Source organism: Charadrius vociferus, unplaced genomic scaffold, assembly GCF_000708025.1.
Source record: "Charadrius vociferus isolate BGI_N301 unplaced genomic scaffold, ASM70802v2 scaffold376, whole genome shotgun sequence".
Lineage (NCBI taxonomy): Eukaryota > Metazoa > Chordata > Aves > Charadriiformes > Charadriidae > Charadrius > Charadrius vociferus.
In genome coordinates this window covers 381,590-399,580 of record NW_009648888.1, presented here as the reverse complement: position 1 = coordinate 399,580, position 17,991 = coordinate 381,590, and the positions used below count along the sequence as shown (strand labels likewise).

General features: G+C 47.1%; 1 protein-coding gene across 1 annotated transcript in view; it reads right to left on the bottom strand.

Moving 5' to 3' along the window:
- The window catches only part of ADAMTS3 (ADAM metallopeptidase with thrombospondin type 1 motif, 3), a 167,095-nt gene that overhangs the window by 56,739 nt on the left and 92,365 nt on the right, over positions 1-17,991 (bottom strand). The window contains exon 3 of the mRNA XM_009887110.1: positions 3,947-4,103. Within this exon, the coding sequence (XP_009885412.1) occupies positions 3,947-4,103 (157 nt within the window). The remainder of the gene's footprint in view (positions 1-3,946; positions 4,104-17,991) is intronic.

Below are 17,991 nucleotides of genomic sequence, written 5' to 3'. Positions count from 1 at the left end.
CTGCCCCTGGGCTGGCACCGGGCACGCGGGGTGAGGAGCAGGCGCAGAGAAGATCCAAAAAGATTTTCAGGCATCTATACGTAGCAGACAACTTCACCGCTGCAGACAGGGGGTGTAACAGCCAGTTCTGTTTCCTGAACTCAAACGCACGTAAAAGCTTTACGCTGTCAAAAGTAAGTAGGAGACATTTCCTGCGAACATGAGTCACGCTCACCATTTATTTAGTTAGAAGAGCCGCAATGTTAACCCATCACGCGGGTCAAACATTTCCTCAGGCTGGGCGGGCTTCGGCAGCTTGCTTTAGCCTTGATCATGCCTGGACCTTAAAAAGCACTTGAAGGCATAAGGATAATGGCAATGTAACTTACTCCTTTGTTGTGCCTCAAGTGAGCCAAGGTGGAACTGCCAAACAACAGCGTCGATGAGACCGCAGTCTACTTGACATAATAAGGATACCGGTACAATAAAGATGTGGGCTTACCCAACGGGGAGTAGTCAGTGACCGGGCTTAGTCAATGATAACGAGAAGTGGCTAAAAGCAAAGCAATCATTCCAGCTGCAAAGTAACCAGGAGGACAAATTAGCCAGCCTCCATCTAACTTTCTTCTTTGAAAACCAGGAAAGATCAGGAAGGTTTCCAGTTTTCACAACGCAATGGCACGTGGAGACCTTTAGGCGCACCTGAAAATTCCAGACCTCATGTCTAGGTGCAAACTCATCTCGTACATTCTAAGAAATGCTCTCAGGAGCAAGTTCAAGATCCCAACAGTACTTGCCCCATCCACAGCACTGCCCCGGAAGCGCAGGCTGTTGGCTGTGCCAGGATCAGCCCGTGTTCTTACACCCGGGCTCTCGAGAGGTTCTTTGGTTGCTTTTAACCTGAACGTGAGCTATATAAAAAAAAGCGGTTTGTCTAGTGCATTGAACTGTTTGGCAAGGCAACAATCAAGAGGAATTTTTCTGTGTCCACTAAAAAGAAGGTTAAAAATCTTCTGCAAAGACAGTCTTTAAGAAGACTCGCACGTTTCTTTTAGGCACAGATACGGACATGTGAGCACCTCTCGCCTGATGTTGTAAATGACCTTACAGATTAGCAAGTGACCCAACTGATTAGCAAGACCAAGGCAGCACCAGAATACATCAATACGGAAGCCAAAAACCCCGTATGACATTTTCTATTTTGGAGTAGCAATTCTTTGTTCAGTATGGTTTTAAACTTTTGGGACGGAATGGTCAGGGTGTCTTAGAGGAACAGAGCTCGGTTAAAACGCAGCGGCAAGGTAGGAAATATAAAACATCCCCCTTTTCCTACCATGACAGCCTGCAAGTTCTACAGGACTGCACCATACCTTGCCACCACCGGGCACCTACACCTAGGGATGGTTACGCACATGAGTTACCCCCAAAATCTGCGCATCGTAGTCTAGGAACTTTAAATTAAAAACATACCAACAAGTTAGTTGCAAGCAGAGTGGTGCAAAAGTGGGTGAAGAGTTTTCCATGAACGTGCATTTCAAATTATGGAGCAAAGGGGAGGGAAGATGCTGATGACAGAAAATAAATACTAAAATACTAGTCGCAGAAAGTACGATAAAGAGACAGAGCCTGGGCTGAGCGCCCTGATCGGCACATTTCGCACCAAGCAAGTTGCAATAGAGAGATGTTTCACGTAAATACATGTGTGGTACACCAATAAAACACCTACTAGAGCATGCCATGAACAGCTGAGCAGTCAAACACACGAGAGACACAGGAGCTAAATGTGAATGACCTTCTTGGGGACCCAAAAGCAAAGCCCCTTTGGCAGCAGAGGTCTCTGAGAGAAGCCGGGCGGATGAGCCGGCATGGTGCAGAGTGCCGCTGGTCGCCAAACCCGCTGTCGCACCGCCGCGCCATACTGCTGTCGGCAGAACGCACTGACCTTCTGAAAGCCTAAGAAAAGCCTGACAGCATTTTCTTCGAAATACCTTTCAATTCCCACCTGCTCTTTCAGAGACAGAACTCCAAACCCACACCAACTACTTTCAGCGTGTGATGAGTGGCAATGAGGCACTGCTCGATTCCTCCCTGTTTAATATTTGCACCTAATTCTCGTTCTCTGTATTGTATGTGGTTGTTCTTGTTCTTCTCAAAGCCTTTTAAGTTCCAAGAACGTGCGAACACAAAGCACAAATAGGAACTGGAGAAGCTGAGAGATGTTGAATAACAGGCAGAGCGCCGGAGGGGAACGGAGCTGCTCTTTCATCCTCAGCCCGCAGCGTCAAAAACCTCAACATTCACTATGCAACACGCCAGCTCGTAAGGGTTTCCTTAGTATTAAAAAGGGAGGGAAAAACGTACAAGCAAATGGATTAAACTACACAATAATTATCCACAGATGGACCGACCATATTATCAAGATGGAGGGGAATCCTCGGATAAGTCAAAATACGTCCGGTCGAGAGAACTGCCTTCAAACTGCATTAACTGCAACCAGCAGGAGGAGGAAACCAGTATGAGACATCGGCACAATTCAGCAATTACTCAGAAAGAAATAGGACTCAAACTTTAAACACAAGTTGAATGGACAGGTGAGCCTTAATAACAACTTCAAACATTAACGTCATATGAGAATTTCTATTAACATTTCACGTCCGACAGTACCTTACCTACTGACGTGGAGCTCAGACTTGTTGCCACTTAATCAGTACAAACTCTGTCCCTGGTTTAAGGAAGGAAAAAACAAGAGTTTTGCAACATTTCTTGATGAGACCACTTCGTGGCTGAGTTCTGTCCTCCTCGATGAAACCACTCGTGCGCTGCTCTTTGCAGAGAAACTATGTTGAACGACTGATGGCCTAAAACATTTAAACGCTTTCTTTTCAAACAGCTCAGTCAAAACTGCCTCTTTCAAAAGCTGCCGTAGGCTACAGTTACCTGGAACGGGTTTGTGAACACTCAACAGGGGGTACTGTACCTTCTCTGTGGACATCAGGGAGCGTATCGGTGGGATGCTGCACTACAGCCGATCGCCTGTACACCATGTGGATTCTTCCCTTTTCCTCTTCCATTTGCTTTCCTCTTTCCAAAGGCTCAATGAAGTATTCATCCTTATCAGTTCTTATCATTCCAGCCTGGTGAGGAAGAGAGAAAACACGCCCGTATGTCATTCCAGAGCCCAAAGACCCGGCCCCATGCTTTCAAAACAAGTAGCAAGAGGGGTGAAGCGTAAAACACTCCACATATTACTGTGCTGTATGACTCAAATTACCGCCGGGTTTTCTTTGTGTGGACTTCTTGCCAGAGGTGATACCCCTCTGTGCTCCGGGGATGTCCATCTGGCTGTTCAAAGGCATTAAGAGAAGATGTTGCATAGGCAGGAGATGCGTTACCCCTTAAAAACACAACTAAGAGTGGAGCCATATAAGAGTTTACCATTTGTATGTAGATATCGACAATTCTTCAAACCCCTGCCTCTTCACGTCTTCTGCCCATCAAAGAGGTCTGCAGGCAAGACAGCTTGATCCTGCTTATGACCACAATTAAACTCACACCTCATTAAAGTCACACCTGCCTAAATCTGTTGTAAGGGAAGAGAGACTCGCGCTCAGGAGGAAAAATGTCATAGCTGGCACTCGAATATAAAGCCCAGTAAATAATGGCGAGGGAAATCTGGTGATACACTCAGAGATAATCAGTACAAACTCTGTCCCTGGTTTAAGGAAGGAAAAAACAAGAGTTTTGCAACATTTCTTGATGAGACCACTTCGTGGCTGAGTTCTGTCCTCCTCGATGAAACCACTCGTGCGCTGCTCTTTGCAGAGAAACTATGTTGAACGACTGATGGCCTAAAACATTTAAACGCTTTCTTTTCAAACAGCTCAGTCAAAACTGCCTCTTTCAAAAGCTGCCGTAGGCTACAGTTACCTGGAACGGGTTTGTGAACACTCAACAGGGGGTACTGTACCTTCTCTGTGGACATCAGGGAGCGTATCGGTGGGATGCTGCACTACAGCCGATCGCCTGTACACCATGTGGATTCTTCCCTTTTCCTCTTCCATTTGCTTTCCTCTTTCCAAAGGCTCAATGAAGTATTCATCCTTATCAGTTCTTATCATTCCAGCCTGGTGAGGAAGAGAGAAAACACGCCCGTATGTCATTCCAGAGCCCAAAGACCCGGCCCCATGCTTTCAAAACAAGTAGCAAGAGGGGTGAAGCGTAAAACACTCCACATATTACTGTGCTGTATGACTCAAATTACCACCGGGTTTCCTTTGTGTGAACTTCTTGCCAGAGGTGATACCCCTCTGCGCTCCGGGGATGTCCATCTGGCTGTTCAAAGGCATTAAGAGAAGATGTTGCATAGGCAGGAGATGCGTTACCCCTTAAAAACACAACTAAGAGTGGAGCCATATAAGAGTTTACCATTTGTATGTAGATATCGACAATTCTTCAAACCCCTGCCTCTTGACGTCTTCTGCCCATCAAAGAGGTCTGCAGGCAAGACAGCTTGATCCTGCTCATGACCACAATCAAACTCACTGCAGTAAGTCACACCTGCCTAAATCCGTTGTAAGGGAAGAGAGACTCGCGCTCAGGAGGAAAAATGTCATAGCTGGCACTCGAATATAAAGCCCAGTAAATAATGGCGAGGGAAATCTGGTGATACACTCAAGAGATAGTCACTTAAACCCCCTGCTGATATCTAAGGGCAGCAAGACTTCAGCGCAGCCAGCGAAAGCGCGACCATCGTGTCGGGGAAAAATGCATATGGAATATTTAATAATACTGGAAAACACCAATGGGATATGTATTTTGAGGGATCTACAATTTGTCATCAAAGCCATGAACGTACAAAACATGAATGTTTGTATAAAATGTGGCAGAGCAACTACTAACGAGCATCATCCTCGTACGTACGTTACTCTCCTTCTCCCAAGTGAGCGATACGGGGACGGTTCGCGGCGCGCTCCCCTGTCCCTGTCCCGCTGAGGTCCTGCACGCATCGCTCCTTGGGCAGGATACATCTCTGCCTACAGCTGCCGCCGGCTCGCTGCCCGCCGTGGGATGCACTGGGTTTTCCAAAAACCCAAAGGAAAGCCGGCAAGAGAGCTCAGCGGTCGCAACGTCGTAACTGAAGACTTCACTACGTGTAAGGTGGGAATGACAGTTCTGGCTTTGACTGCGACCAGAGACGCACACAAAGTAGGAACCACAAAAAACCCCCAATAAATTAAACCAAAAGCCAAAAGAGATGACCCTGACAGTTCTGCAAACCACTCCAGGGTCTCCCCAGCCCCGCTCCAGCTTTGAATGCCATCAAACTTATTTATGGCAATGCTACACAGATTTTTATTTTCAACGTATGGAGATTACCACAGTCCAAGCTTTGATAATCTGTCAACTACAAGTAGAGCGTATTGTGAAGGTACATGACAGAGAATCAAAAATTTGTATTTTAATAAAAATACTCCAAATGTCACCAAGAGTATTTCACCGCAAGCCTTCCAGGCTCTCTGTGTTTTCTGATGTCCGCACTCAAATTTCCAGTCAATGAATTTCTTCAAATATCGGCTAAATGACACAAATATAAATACTCCATTCTTCCTTTGTTTTCGTCAAGTGAGTCGCAGCAACAAGTGAGATTTTTGGTTGGAATAGTTGAGGTTGGCCTCACAAGTCAGTTTTTTATATAGCCAGGACGCATCATTAGACTGGGAATTAACCAGTCCCCTTCGCATGTTAACACCTCATGTCCTTGCCATTTTTCTGAGCAAAACCAAGTTTCGTACCTACAGTTGCTATGTTATTGGTGCATAAAGATTTTTTTGTAAATGCCCCATTTTCTGTGAAACTGTTGCCTGTGAGTTGAAAGTAGGTCTATCTGAAAGAAAGGCGCAGTGCGAAAGCGAAGTGTGGCTTCACTTTCCAGCTTCAACATGTACGCTTTGTCCTCTCTGCGTTAAACCTACAAAGGAAGAGCCGCAATTGTATTTTTGAGAATGTGTGTGCATTGCTGTAAAAGGAATATAAGAATAATCTGCAAGAATCGTGTCGTTTCCATTTTCACGACTCTCTGTAAAACACTTGGACAGACCTAACACATTCCACCCCTCTCATGCCACAACTCGTTGTCTGCTCCTCAAAAGTTTCCTAACTTCTCTGAGGCTGATAACCCAGCCGTGTTAATATGAGACAGAAACACATTTTAGAAGTCTAATTACTCATTAAGAGTAACGGTACCTCCCTACCTTTTGTTCATCTTCCTGGCAGTGGCTAACCCCACCGATTTCGGCAGATTTGAACTGCATGGAGGGGATTTCCGCTCATAGTCATGACCAAACGTGACACAACCTCTCCGCAAAATTCGCAAGTGGAGATGGAAGGTTGTATTTCCAATGGGTCATCACCAACATGGGGTTCCTGGAGAGCAACACCTCCTGCAGTCCCAGTGTGAGCTCCAGCGCGGGTCACAACCTCCCCAGCACAGCGGAGAAGTTCATGAAAAGTCCTCAAAGTCAAAGGGCTCCGCAGGTGCACACAATCGAGCACACATGGTGATGTGCTCTTCGGAAGACGAGGAGTCCCCACCGTCCCAAGGAAAAGGAAGATGGACAACGGAGAGCAGGCAAGTGCGGATTCGGAGCCAAAGCACCAAAGCTGAAGGGCTGAGGAAGGAAAAAAATCCCTCCCACACCTTTCAGCCTCGTGTTACTCTGCGCTTCATTTGCAGCGATGGTACAACATGTGTAGAACCTGAATTCGTTTCACATGCTTTGAACCATTAATTTGCCCACGTTTTTGGGAGACTGACCCTTGCTTTGCTTCACCGCTACAGTAAATGGTACAAATATTAACACGCTCTGTCCAACGCTGAATACATAAGAGTTAAAATTACTATAGCGAGGTTATTTTACAAAGCACATTGTAAATGACAGCAGACGAATGGTTATTAATACTGAATTTCTTTTCCTATTATTGAAAAATGAGATTTAGAATCAACAGGGACCTTTTTGGCCCATCTTAATGAATGCAGAATCCAGCCCGCTTTCCATTCAGACTTCCCCTCCCACACACACATTTCATCAATAAAAAGAGCTTCACATTTTCCAAATAAATGGAGAAAGAGGTGCATAGGCAGGTACGGCATCTTCAAGTGCATCTTTGCTGTGAACCCTACTGCCAACCCAGCACTTCTTCCCCACCACCGCGGAGAAAGCAAGCAGGTGTTTAGAGCGCGTATTTCTAAAGCCTCACTTGGAGAGAAGACTGCGGTGGATTTTCAAGAAAGAAGTATGTAGTGGAAATATTTTTATTTTTTTTTCCACAAAAGCACATTTACGGAGCACTACAGGAAAAGTGGACTCTGAAATCCTGGAATGCTATTAATTTTACCACTTTTTCTTAAAATTTAACAACGTTCGAAGTTTCCATCGCCCGCAGGATGCAGTTTGAAATCTGTGCTTCTGCGAAGTTTATTTTTGTCCTTATTATCCTGCAAATATGAAAACGGGAACACGCCTAAAACTACCGAAAGCCAAAAGCAGCTTTTGCGGCGCGGCGGCTGGGAAGAAACCCGCCAGTTGCCGGCACCATTTCAACCCTGACCGGGGCTCGGGGGCGGCGGATTCCCTTCTCACCTTCCCCGCAGACGCGCTTTGCCCGTTTTCGAGGGGTGTCGCAGGAGAAACCCACTGCGGGGATGTTTTAGCCCCTTGTGCGCTCCCCCTCCCCTCGCTGCCTGACATTTGTAATTGTCTTTAATCGACGCACAAGCCTTAATGCGTTCCGTCCCTCCAGCTCTTTTCATCCTCCTCCATGCAGGAGTAACGGCGCACGGTAAACCGAGGGAAAACCTTTCCGCTGAATTAAACCCACGCCGGAGCGAGTCCTGCCTGAGTCTGGAATAAAAGGTAACTGGGAGCAATGCCAAACCCAGTCTGGCAGAGGCAGCCCACCTAGGAGGACTCCCCAGAGGATGGCAAACGCTGCTTTCTTCACTGGGCAATCCCCTGATAAAGCAAAACCTGGAAAAAAACCCATTTATTTATTTTTTTTTTCCCCAAATGCTAAAAGACGCAGGCAATAATAAGGGAACTACAAACAATATAAAGCCTTGAGAAAATAACCGAGAAGGGCAGGTTAAACTAAGGAATCACTCACTGAGCCAAAGTCAACAGCATTTAAGGGGGAAGGCGATTCCGTATAAATAGGCATGGGGTAGGAGGTGCAGGAGAGGAAAGAACCGCTCATTCAGCGAGCACAACAGACAACTGTGGAGTCACCGGTAAGAATGGGCGCATTTAACGTCCACGTTCCGGTCAACATTCCGGCTGGGATTCTCAAAAGTATTTTAGGAAGTTCAACGCCCCGTTTTCCAGCGGTTTGCAATGAGGGCAAGTCGCTTAATTCTCAGGTGTGTTTTGAAAAGCCCACCCTCAACTCACACCACTGGCCATTATCCAGTCAAGCGCCGCTAACACTTGCCGCCGGGCGTTCCTGGAGAGTAGGAAATGCTTTGGGTTGTTAAAGTCTACAGCGCGTTTATTTTACAGAATAAACCTACGACAGAATATCTCCATCCTCCCCATCACCTCATGTGCAACGCAACGAGGTCCGTCAATGCTCATTTGTGATGCCTGTCCCTACCGCCCCCCTCCATCCCAACTTCTGCGGGTTTTTTTTTCCCCCCCCTTCTTCTTCTCCACTGATAGACTGGATGTGGTGGTGACCCTGAACATGAAAAGCTGCTTTTTCTCATGCAACCCCTTCTACAAAATGCTCATTTGCTGAACTGCCTATGAAAAAAGCTTGACAAAAGTTCAGTTTCTGAAGTGCTGAGATCTCTTATCTACTGTCCTCATCAATCATGTCTTACTCTTTCCATCTCCGGCCTCTCATGGAACTCGGTCAGCTCTTGGCAGCAGAAGGTGTCCTCGTGTCCCGTGCCTGCACAGCACAACACCTGATCCTCCAGTGCTTATGGCAGCGGGGGGACTCAAACCCACAAGGTCATCAGAAAGCACCAGTATGGTAATTACCAAGAGATGAGGGTGAAGAGTGGTTCCAGTGACCGAGTGTCACAGCAGCTCCTCCTGGGACAGAGGTAACTCTCCCTTTTTCTCTCCCGACCTCCCACCAGCGCAGCTCCGTGCCTGCCCGGCAGCCGCGGTCCCATTGAGACAGCCCGTTCCTGCAGGACACCCACCACCAAGGCTTAGGTTCCAACCAGAAGGGCTCACAAAGTCGGGGCCGGGGGGAAACACAGGGAATCGTAAAGAATACCGGTGGCAGAAGCCCTCCGTTTTTCATCCCAATGGTTTTGTGGCTTTGCCATTATTTTTATCTATGCCCGCACTTATTTCCACCGTATCATATTTCAGTTGGTATCTCTATTTGGAAAAGGCTGCGTTTTTGTAAGACGTAATGAATCTACCACAGAGAAGGTAATAATATAAACTATCACAGAATCATAGAATGGTTTAGGTTGGAAAGGACCTTAAAGATCATCTAATTCCAACCCCCTGCCAAGTTTTAAAACTCTCCTTAGTGCACTCGTCCTTCAAAGAAACAGTTTTTAAAACACTGAGTGAAGCGTAAAGTCTAAGAGCAGTTCTGCTGCCGAGCTGGTTTTGTAGCCTGCTCGCCTCGGGTTTCTCCCTCTCTCTTGCGTGGTTTAACATCTTCCTTTTTCACTTGGGTGAGGAAGAAGTGAGATCAGGTTCTAGAACGTCCCTCGCCAGGATAAACTGTTTCTCACACCACACCGGCTCTCTCTGCTCTATTTGAGCTTTTCCAACAACTCCTTTGTCACCAGGCTTGTCCCAGACTTAAAAACTTTGATTGTTTTTGTTTATTTTTGCATTTTGTCCTTTCTCCCTTCCCAGCTAGAAACTGGGAGCAATACGTAAATACTTTTCTGGCAATTAATTGGGATTACACCCGTGACTTTTACAAGTTGAGGCTGAAGAGCGCTGCGCTGAAGGAGATGCACCTGGCCTGGGATGGTGGAGCCACGAAGGCGCAGAGCCTTTGTGCTACGCTGTGTACGCGGAGTTCAAGTCTCTCAGTACCTTAAAATGAAATATTTACCTATTTTATGAGGTTTCTTGCAACTAACCATTATGTAAGCTCTTAGCAAAGTGGTAACTGCTCCGGCTGAATACACACAGCAGATCTGCTTTATCTGCACCTGAGGATAAAGCCGCCCCGTCTAAAAAAAGTCACTCATCCAACCTATAATTGATGACTGCAGTGCCAGAGATACACCATCAATAGTGCCTCACCGCATCCCTCTGCAGGAGAACCTTCATTTGTATTCCAGGAACCTTTTATCCGTACACCTATATACAGAGAGTAATTTGGAAATACCACCTACTGTGACTGTACGGTGAAGATGTGAAATAGGGGAGATTAAAACCTTAAAAAATTGAAATTTAACGCCATGTTCAAGGCTTTACGTTCACTTCTAAAAGGAGGAGGTCGTCAATAACATACAGAAGCAGATTAGTAAGCAGGCTGGAGTCCGCTCAGCAGCAGGAGGTTGTCTGGACGAAGTCGGGCTGCACTAATAGTCCCTGATAAGAAATGAGCAAGTTACGTAAAGAAAAAAAAATCAGCAATAAGCACGGGGATCCCAGGATGCCAAAATCACCTTCCCTCTAGAAGAAAGTGTCACTTTGGGACCCTTTGGTAGCACACAAGGGCAAATACGGAGTCCTAAAAACGTGCTACGCAGCTGGACTCTACCTGGGAGGGACGTAGGAATGAGCAGATGGGAACAGCTCTCAGCAGAGCACGTGTAGAAGACGTCACGTGCCAAAGAGCCCGACCGTCACCTTCCAGTCCAAGGACAGCCAAGAATTCAGTGGGAAAAGAGAAAACTGCCTGTGGAAGACAGCCACCCCTGTTTTAGGGGGGAGACTGTGCTGAGGAGGATGAAGCTCCTTGCTTTGAAGACTAAGATCTCAATCCAGTGACTGCAACCAACGTGGGCAAATGCAGAGACAGGTTCTGTCTGCCCGAGCCCGTGACTGTCCACATCAATTGTCACCCGAGTGTGCACAAAAGGACGGTAACGGGCCGAGGCCAGGAGAGCAGGGCCCAAACACACCTCGCTCTGGGAAACTGCATACACCACCGTCCTACGAGCAGGTATGATGGCTGTAAAGGATTGCGGCTGGTGGGTGTTCAAAGAGGAAACAAAACCGCTCAGAAAGAGGTTCTTCCACCACGTTGACCTCTCTCCTTACCAACATGGAAGGAAACCCTTCTTTCCTGCGACAAACGGCGTACCAGCCCTCCTGCCTGGCCTACTGCAACCATCACCTTCTCCAAACCCATGGCGTTTCTCCAAGGGGACCAGCGTAGGCAACGCAATGCTTCCACACGCTCTTTCTGAATGAAAGGCAGAGGAGTCGGACGTCGGCAGCAGCAAGGCAGAGAAAGAATCCAGACCAACACTGACGTAGTGTCCAAGCGTGCAAAAACACAAAGGAATTACTCCTCTCCTCCTGGAGATTTCTCCAGATTTTTCTTTTCCTTCCTTCCATTCATCAAAGCACGTGGTGAGGGCAGAAGATGGCTTTATTTGACTGAGAGAAACCGAGTCTCATTATCCCTCACCAAGACCAACAGAGGTGGTCTGTGACAGAGGGACACTGCATACACCGAGTCCAGTTTCACCTTCCACCAGTGTTTCCTGACAGTACCCAAGACGGACTCCCAACACCCTGGTGTCCTACACAGTAATTAAACCAACCAATCGTCACAACCGCCTTAAAAATGAAATGCACAAGTACGTAGAGCATCCCTAAGTGTCAGGATTGTGGTATCTCAATCTATTCTTACTTTGCGACACAAATGGCTTGTTTGGCTCCTAACAGAATCTCTTAATGGATTCTCCACGCGTCATAAGTCCAAATGAGAAAGTCGTGCCGACACGAGCAGTCTCAGCAGCATCATCATTGATTTCACACACCACCACCACCGCCGCGAAAGGACTCAACAGTCGAACCACCACAAAGCTCCCCAAAAACGCTCGTTTCTGACCATTCTATCGATGAATTTGAGAAACGTTTCCAGGGCTGTTCCCCCCACCCCTCTTACTTCTCCCTTTTTCCCTGTTGGACAATCGCAGGTGGCTGACAGCTCGATCCTGCCGCTAACTAAATAGAAGCCCTATTGAAAAGCATCAAGAGCTCTGTGTTCCCTCGATTTAATATCCCGGCCCCAGCCCAGCAGACACCGCATCCTGCCAAGACAAACATATGGGACTCGGTGAAACGGGAGGGGGGCAGTTTCTGGAGACAGCCCTCCAGTCTAAACTTCTTAAGGAGTCGATATAAACATGCTTTTATAAAAAAAAAAAAAAAAAGGAAAAAAAAAAAAGGTGCTGCCTCGTCTAAAAACACAGATTCAGCGCAAAAACACTACCACCTTTCACCCTCTCTGTTGGTTTAAGGTGTGTTCAGTTCAGTGACTGTGCAAAACCTGCGTCACGGCTACCTGCTGCTCGCTTGTTTAATCCGCAGACGAAAACTTTTTGGAGCCGCGCCGAACGCTGCTGGATTTAGTGGAAGAAAAATAAAAGCAAAGAAGGATGCTTTGCCTGCACCACATTTCCCTTCGCCCGCCACCACCGAAACAGAGCTCCGGTGGCGGGGGGGAAATCGATGCTAAGTTTCCTACGCGGGTAGCTCCAGGGTTATACCTTCAATTCACTGGGTGGGTATTATTTCTCCTGCCAGGAGGAATCCCTATTTTGCCAAGAATCAACTGATTCTTCGGGTTTCTTCTCTAAAAATATTGTAGAAACTCCTGAAGACGCGGGCTCTGCCCCGCGGGGCAAGCCACCACCTTGCTGCGATGGCCGCGTATCGCCAACTCCTGACACCCATAGGAAACAGCAGTCGCATTTTAGCAGAAAATGTGTTATATGAACAAAAAAATAACAGTAATTAAGAAGGAATATCAGAGTACAGCCTACCACTGGACAGGACTGGCAAGGAGAAGCACATTTGTGTAGTCCTGTGGCTTCGCTTATTAAGCTAGCACAGATACACACATATCGCTCTCAAAAGAAAGCACATCCATCATCTACTGAGGGTAAAATCAGTGACAGAATGCCTATAGGTATCTTTCTGACAGCACAGGTACGTTTTCCTGCTGGATAAAAGACGTGGTAGATAGAGTCTCCTCTTCCAGCTTCCCAAAGCATCCCTTTGGAGTCAGTACCCACAATCTCAGCGCTCTGTACCAAACAGGAACGATTAGGTCGGAAACCTCGCTTCAGCGAGACTTCTGTGGACAGATGGAGTCAAAGAAACTTCACACGTACAGATGAGTTCCCATTACTTGTATACAAAACCCACCTCAGAAGAGTTCCCCTTTGCTCGTAACCCTACTGAGATATCTGTAACACTTACCCAATTTTTTTCTCTTCTTCCATTTATTCTACTTTCTGTAGTTATTGCCTAACTTGAATAGGTCAACATATATAATCATTAATCAAAATAAAATATCACGTCTTCTTCTATTTATGACACTTCCAAGTGATTTGGAGTCATCCATCTGTATTATTTTATCACAACATCGTGGGCAACATAGAGCACTGATCTGATAAAAGTGCCCACAGATAATTTAAACGTTATGTAAAGTACGAAGGGGATTCGATATCAATACAGAAATCTTACCAAAGTGACCATAAGTGGCATCCCTTCCAAATACCAAGCAATTACGCAAAATTAGAGTTTTTCCCTCTTAACCTCACTAGAAACACCAAGAGAGAAGCCCACTCAAAGAGAAGGGCGCAAGCGGTGGAGCCACAGTCGCATGAAGGACGGAAGAAACTGCCCCAACTGCAGGAAGGAGCGTGGGGACGCAGGGCAGCTCCCGGCCAGGACGCCGTTCCTCGCCGCTGGCGAGCTGGGGGAACATCGGTGCTCCCTGAGAAACGGGAGCCGGCCTCAACCGTCTTCCACGGCTTGAGAGGGCTCAAACAAACCAAGGCGGCAGATAATTAAGGACCTGGAACCAGGTGGACGAAGAGCTGGAGAGGGTTAAAAGCCTGCAAGGTGGACACCCAGCCTCGCTCTGCGATGTTGGCCAAGCAGGCCCGTCTGTTGAGGGATAATAATTGTTTAACATAAATGAATAAGTTTTAATTAAAATACATTACTTGGGATTATAATATGGTGTTATTTGTGCAGTTTGCTTAGCATCAGTAGCTAGAATTGCTGAACGTTTTAAGGTATGAGAAAGTTCCTCTTTGTAGTAATTTCCATAGCACTCGGTACGGTGATGTCTTTAGTCTTTTTATACAGGAAAGCGGTTGATATCACACTGATGTTTTGGCAGTGTTTCTCCCAAAGCTGGGACTCTTTGGTTCCCCACGTTCAGCCAACAAGGGCAGGTGCACAAGGAGCATGAACTGAAAATATGGAGGCTTCAAGCCTCGGCTGATAATGTAAATGAAGCAGAGAAGAGCCTGTCTGGACACAGAAAAAGAACCCGACGAGTTGCTAGGAGACCCCAGACCAAAAATCACCATTGGACCAGAAGCCACGTGGACAGCGTGTGTGTGGACCACCAGGGTACCGTTGCCCAGGGAGTTCTTCGCTCAGGGTCCCCCTCCTTGAAGACACCCAGTCTGGGCTGTCTTTGCTGCTGCACCTTCCAGCTAAATTAATTATTTTATGAAATCTGACATGCGAGACTCTGAAACCCAGGGGAGCCTGAAGGAGGAGGAATCGCGCCTGAGTGCGTGTGCGACACCATGAACACTCACTGTCCCTCCTGCCTTCACTCACCCAGCTGGAAGCACAACGTACCCGGATTTTGACACCGATCTATCCACGTTGCCACCACATGAGGTTACAGAGCAGATCTAGGTACACCCTCAAAGCCATCTCAGAAGGAATTTGTGACTCCAGGAGGTGTCCCCAGGACCCAAGGAGGGTTCCCAGCCCCGGTGGTGGCAGGGCTGTCCCCAGGGCGGGTGGCAGGTCCCTCGGAGGCTGGCAGAGCTCAGTCCGGGAAGGGGACCCAGGCTCTGCCGCGGAACGTCTCGCAGGGCTGGCAGGGAAGTTGGGGGGGAGCCGGCCAAAAGGACATACTTCTCTTGCTGCACATCTTCTGCATGTTAAAGTATTTATGGGCTCAACATACTTGGCATATAAAAAAATACTACACGTTAGAAGAATGCTGGAAAAAAAGTAATAGGGCAGTGCTGCGCGCATCCCAAGAAACAGATGTTATCGATAGGGTCGGCGGGTGGCTACAGAGGGAGAGCGGAGGTTTGAAGATGGAGGTGGTCCTCACTGGGGATGGGGCTCCAGCCCCTGGGACCCTCGGGGGGGTTACGGGGCTTGGGGCAGAGGCTTGGAGGCAAAGCACCGCTCCTACAGCGCCGGTACCCGTCCAGGTATTTCCAGTGAAGCAAGCAGGAATCCAACAGCTCATTTTTCCTCTCTGAAAGATCAATGTGGTGAGATAAACTCCATGTTTGTGTGTTGCAGAACCCTGGCAACGCATTTCAGAATGAAAGCAGGAGCTCCTGCATCGCTTTAGTCTCCATTCTTGACGGCTTATTAAACGCAGACGGCATAGAGCAGCGCTGAGATTTTTTCTTGTTAAGTGCTAAGAGTGAGACAGCAGTTGTTTAAAAACGTTAAAACTAACTATGAATCAAATGAAATGCCCAAACAGGACACGTTGCTCAGGCTTCTCAGCCAGCTGAATTATTCACACAGCAGAAGTTTGTGACTAATCCTCCAATACCAGATTTTTCAAACAAAACAAAACAAAAAAATCTTCTGCGGCTACAAAGAAAAATACTATTTGTTCAACTGAATACCAGGATGTAGATTCAGAAACAGGATGAAAACATCGGAATGTTTAATATCCTCTTCCAAACTATGGACACAATTTAAGAATAAGAAACTACGATGTACTCATACTAAACCACTGAATGTCAAGCTGACCAGAGACAACATGCTCATTTCCTTAACTAAGGAGAGCCCTTCCTGTGGCTAAAATACTCGTTTTAAATACAAACAGGTTCTTCGTTACAAACACACCTGGTACACTCAGTGTAATCTGAATGATAAAAGCATCGTTAGGAGAATACTAATCCCATTTGACCCTCTGCTGTGGAAGTCACCCAGTCAAAAGCCACACATGCGCGCCGTTGTGCCATGCAGCAGAGAAGAAAGAAAGAACTAAGAATACCAGGGAGGGATCACAACCCCTAAACGGGCCGTTAATACAGTAAAATATCCAATAAATAAAAAGAGAGAAGAGATAACTAAAGCCTATGAATTTGCATCAGAAGCATGAAGGGTCTTTCACATCTGTTTTCCAAACCGATGCACCACTTTAAGGTGCAGAGACACTCGGGAGAGCCACGGGACTGACCAACGTTGTGTTCAGTTTGCAGAGAAGAAAAGAAAATGGCAACATATCACTGGGTCATTGCGCAGAACTGAAATTACGCTTTTTAGCCTCCCTCCTCTATAAACATACATAAGAAAATTCCTTTATGCTGCAATTGCTCATGCTTGGTTTTAATCCAAACGTTGGGTTTCTTTTTTCCGCTTTCAGAAAGACTAAGGAAAAAAAAATAAAAAAAAATAATCAATGGAACCCCTTAAGAGTTATATGAAAGCGAAAAGAAAAAACAAACTTTGATTTTATGTGGAAAAATGTGTCTTTATTTTTTGTTCTTGGAAAACCTACACAGAGTCGTTTTAACGGCGCAAAACTGGCATGCAAAACGCTTTGTCCTTAAAGAAGGAATTGTGGTTTTAAAATATCAGTTATTAAAAACTGAAAAGTATGCATGGAACATGCTCAGCGCGGTCCAGTGTCTCCCTGAGCCCAGAGTATCTCTGTAGAAATATTCACTGAGCACAAGTTGTGTCTTTGTGGCCATTACCGAAGCTCTACGCCAGTAATTATTAGATGGCGAAACGGTCCGGGCAACGGCAAAGCTTCGCTGCTGTGAATGGAGCCTCAAGTGGGTGCAAGATAAGGGGCACGCAGGCACTTTGCCACGGGGAAATTGTATATGCGCGGGGTTGCCAGTTCTTGCAGTAAATTTGGTGTTTGCACAACTCCTGGAGCCATTGGGAGGACACCAGAGTCATGGCTTCCCCTAAAAAGCGAAAGGAGAACAAAAGGCAAGGACATTTGATAGCCTTCAAAGAAGGAAAAATAAGAACTTCAGATCAAGTGCTGAACCCTCCCAAAACTACGAAGCAAAGAAAAAGAATCCCAAAATATGAACATCTCGTGATCCGGCGGATGGAAAAAGGGACGCTTGAGGTCAGCAGCACCGTGCCCACCGGGGCGCAGAGAAGCGACAGCTCTTGATCTGCAGTCATGAATGACACCACAGAATAATGACGAATTCCAAACGTTCCAGATATTGGGTAACGCCAATCGCTGCATTACGCATCACTGCGGTGCCCAGGCAGCACCCAGCAGCTGGCTGGCCAGGTCCCAGGCAAGCTCCTTCCCACCAGCGAGCACTGGTGACGGTGAGAGGCAGCCCCACTGGCGGCTCTTCCCATATGCCCGGGCAGCGGGTTCCTCCAGTCCCAACCAGCACGAACCCAGGGTACGGGTACTGCAGGTGATTATTTTAGACTCCTCCCGACTCTGCTGTATTTATTAAGTAGAAATTCATTATTTTTGGCATCATCTTCACTGAGAGTAGAGGCATGCGGCTCTAGACTACCAACTGCGACGACTCACATGCCCCTGGGAAACAATAAGACACCGGACAGCTTGGCTCAACCTCAATAAAGTCCATGTCCACAAGTATCAGCTTACGGGGTTTGCTCATTCCCGTCGCAAAGGGCACATCCATCAGCGTTGCACAGCGCTTGGCCCTTTCGCCGCCGCTGGAAGGAGTGCCCTCGCCGGCCCTCTGCGACACGGGACTTCGTGCCATGGGCAAGCTACCAACGGAGGCAACAAAGATGTCCCCACACAAAAGACCTCCCGAGA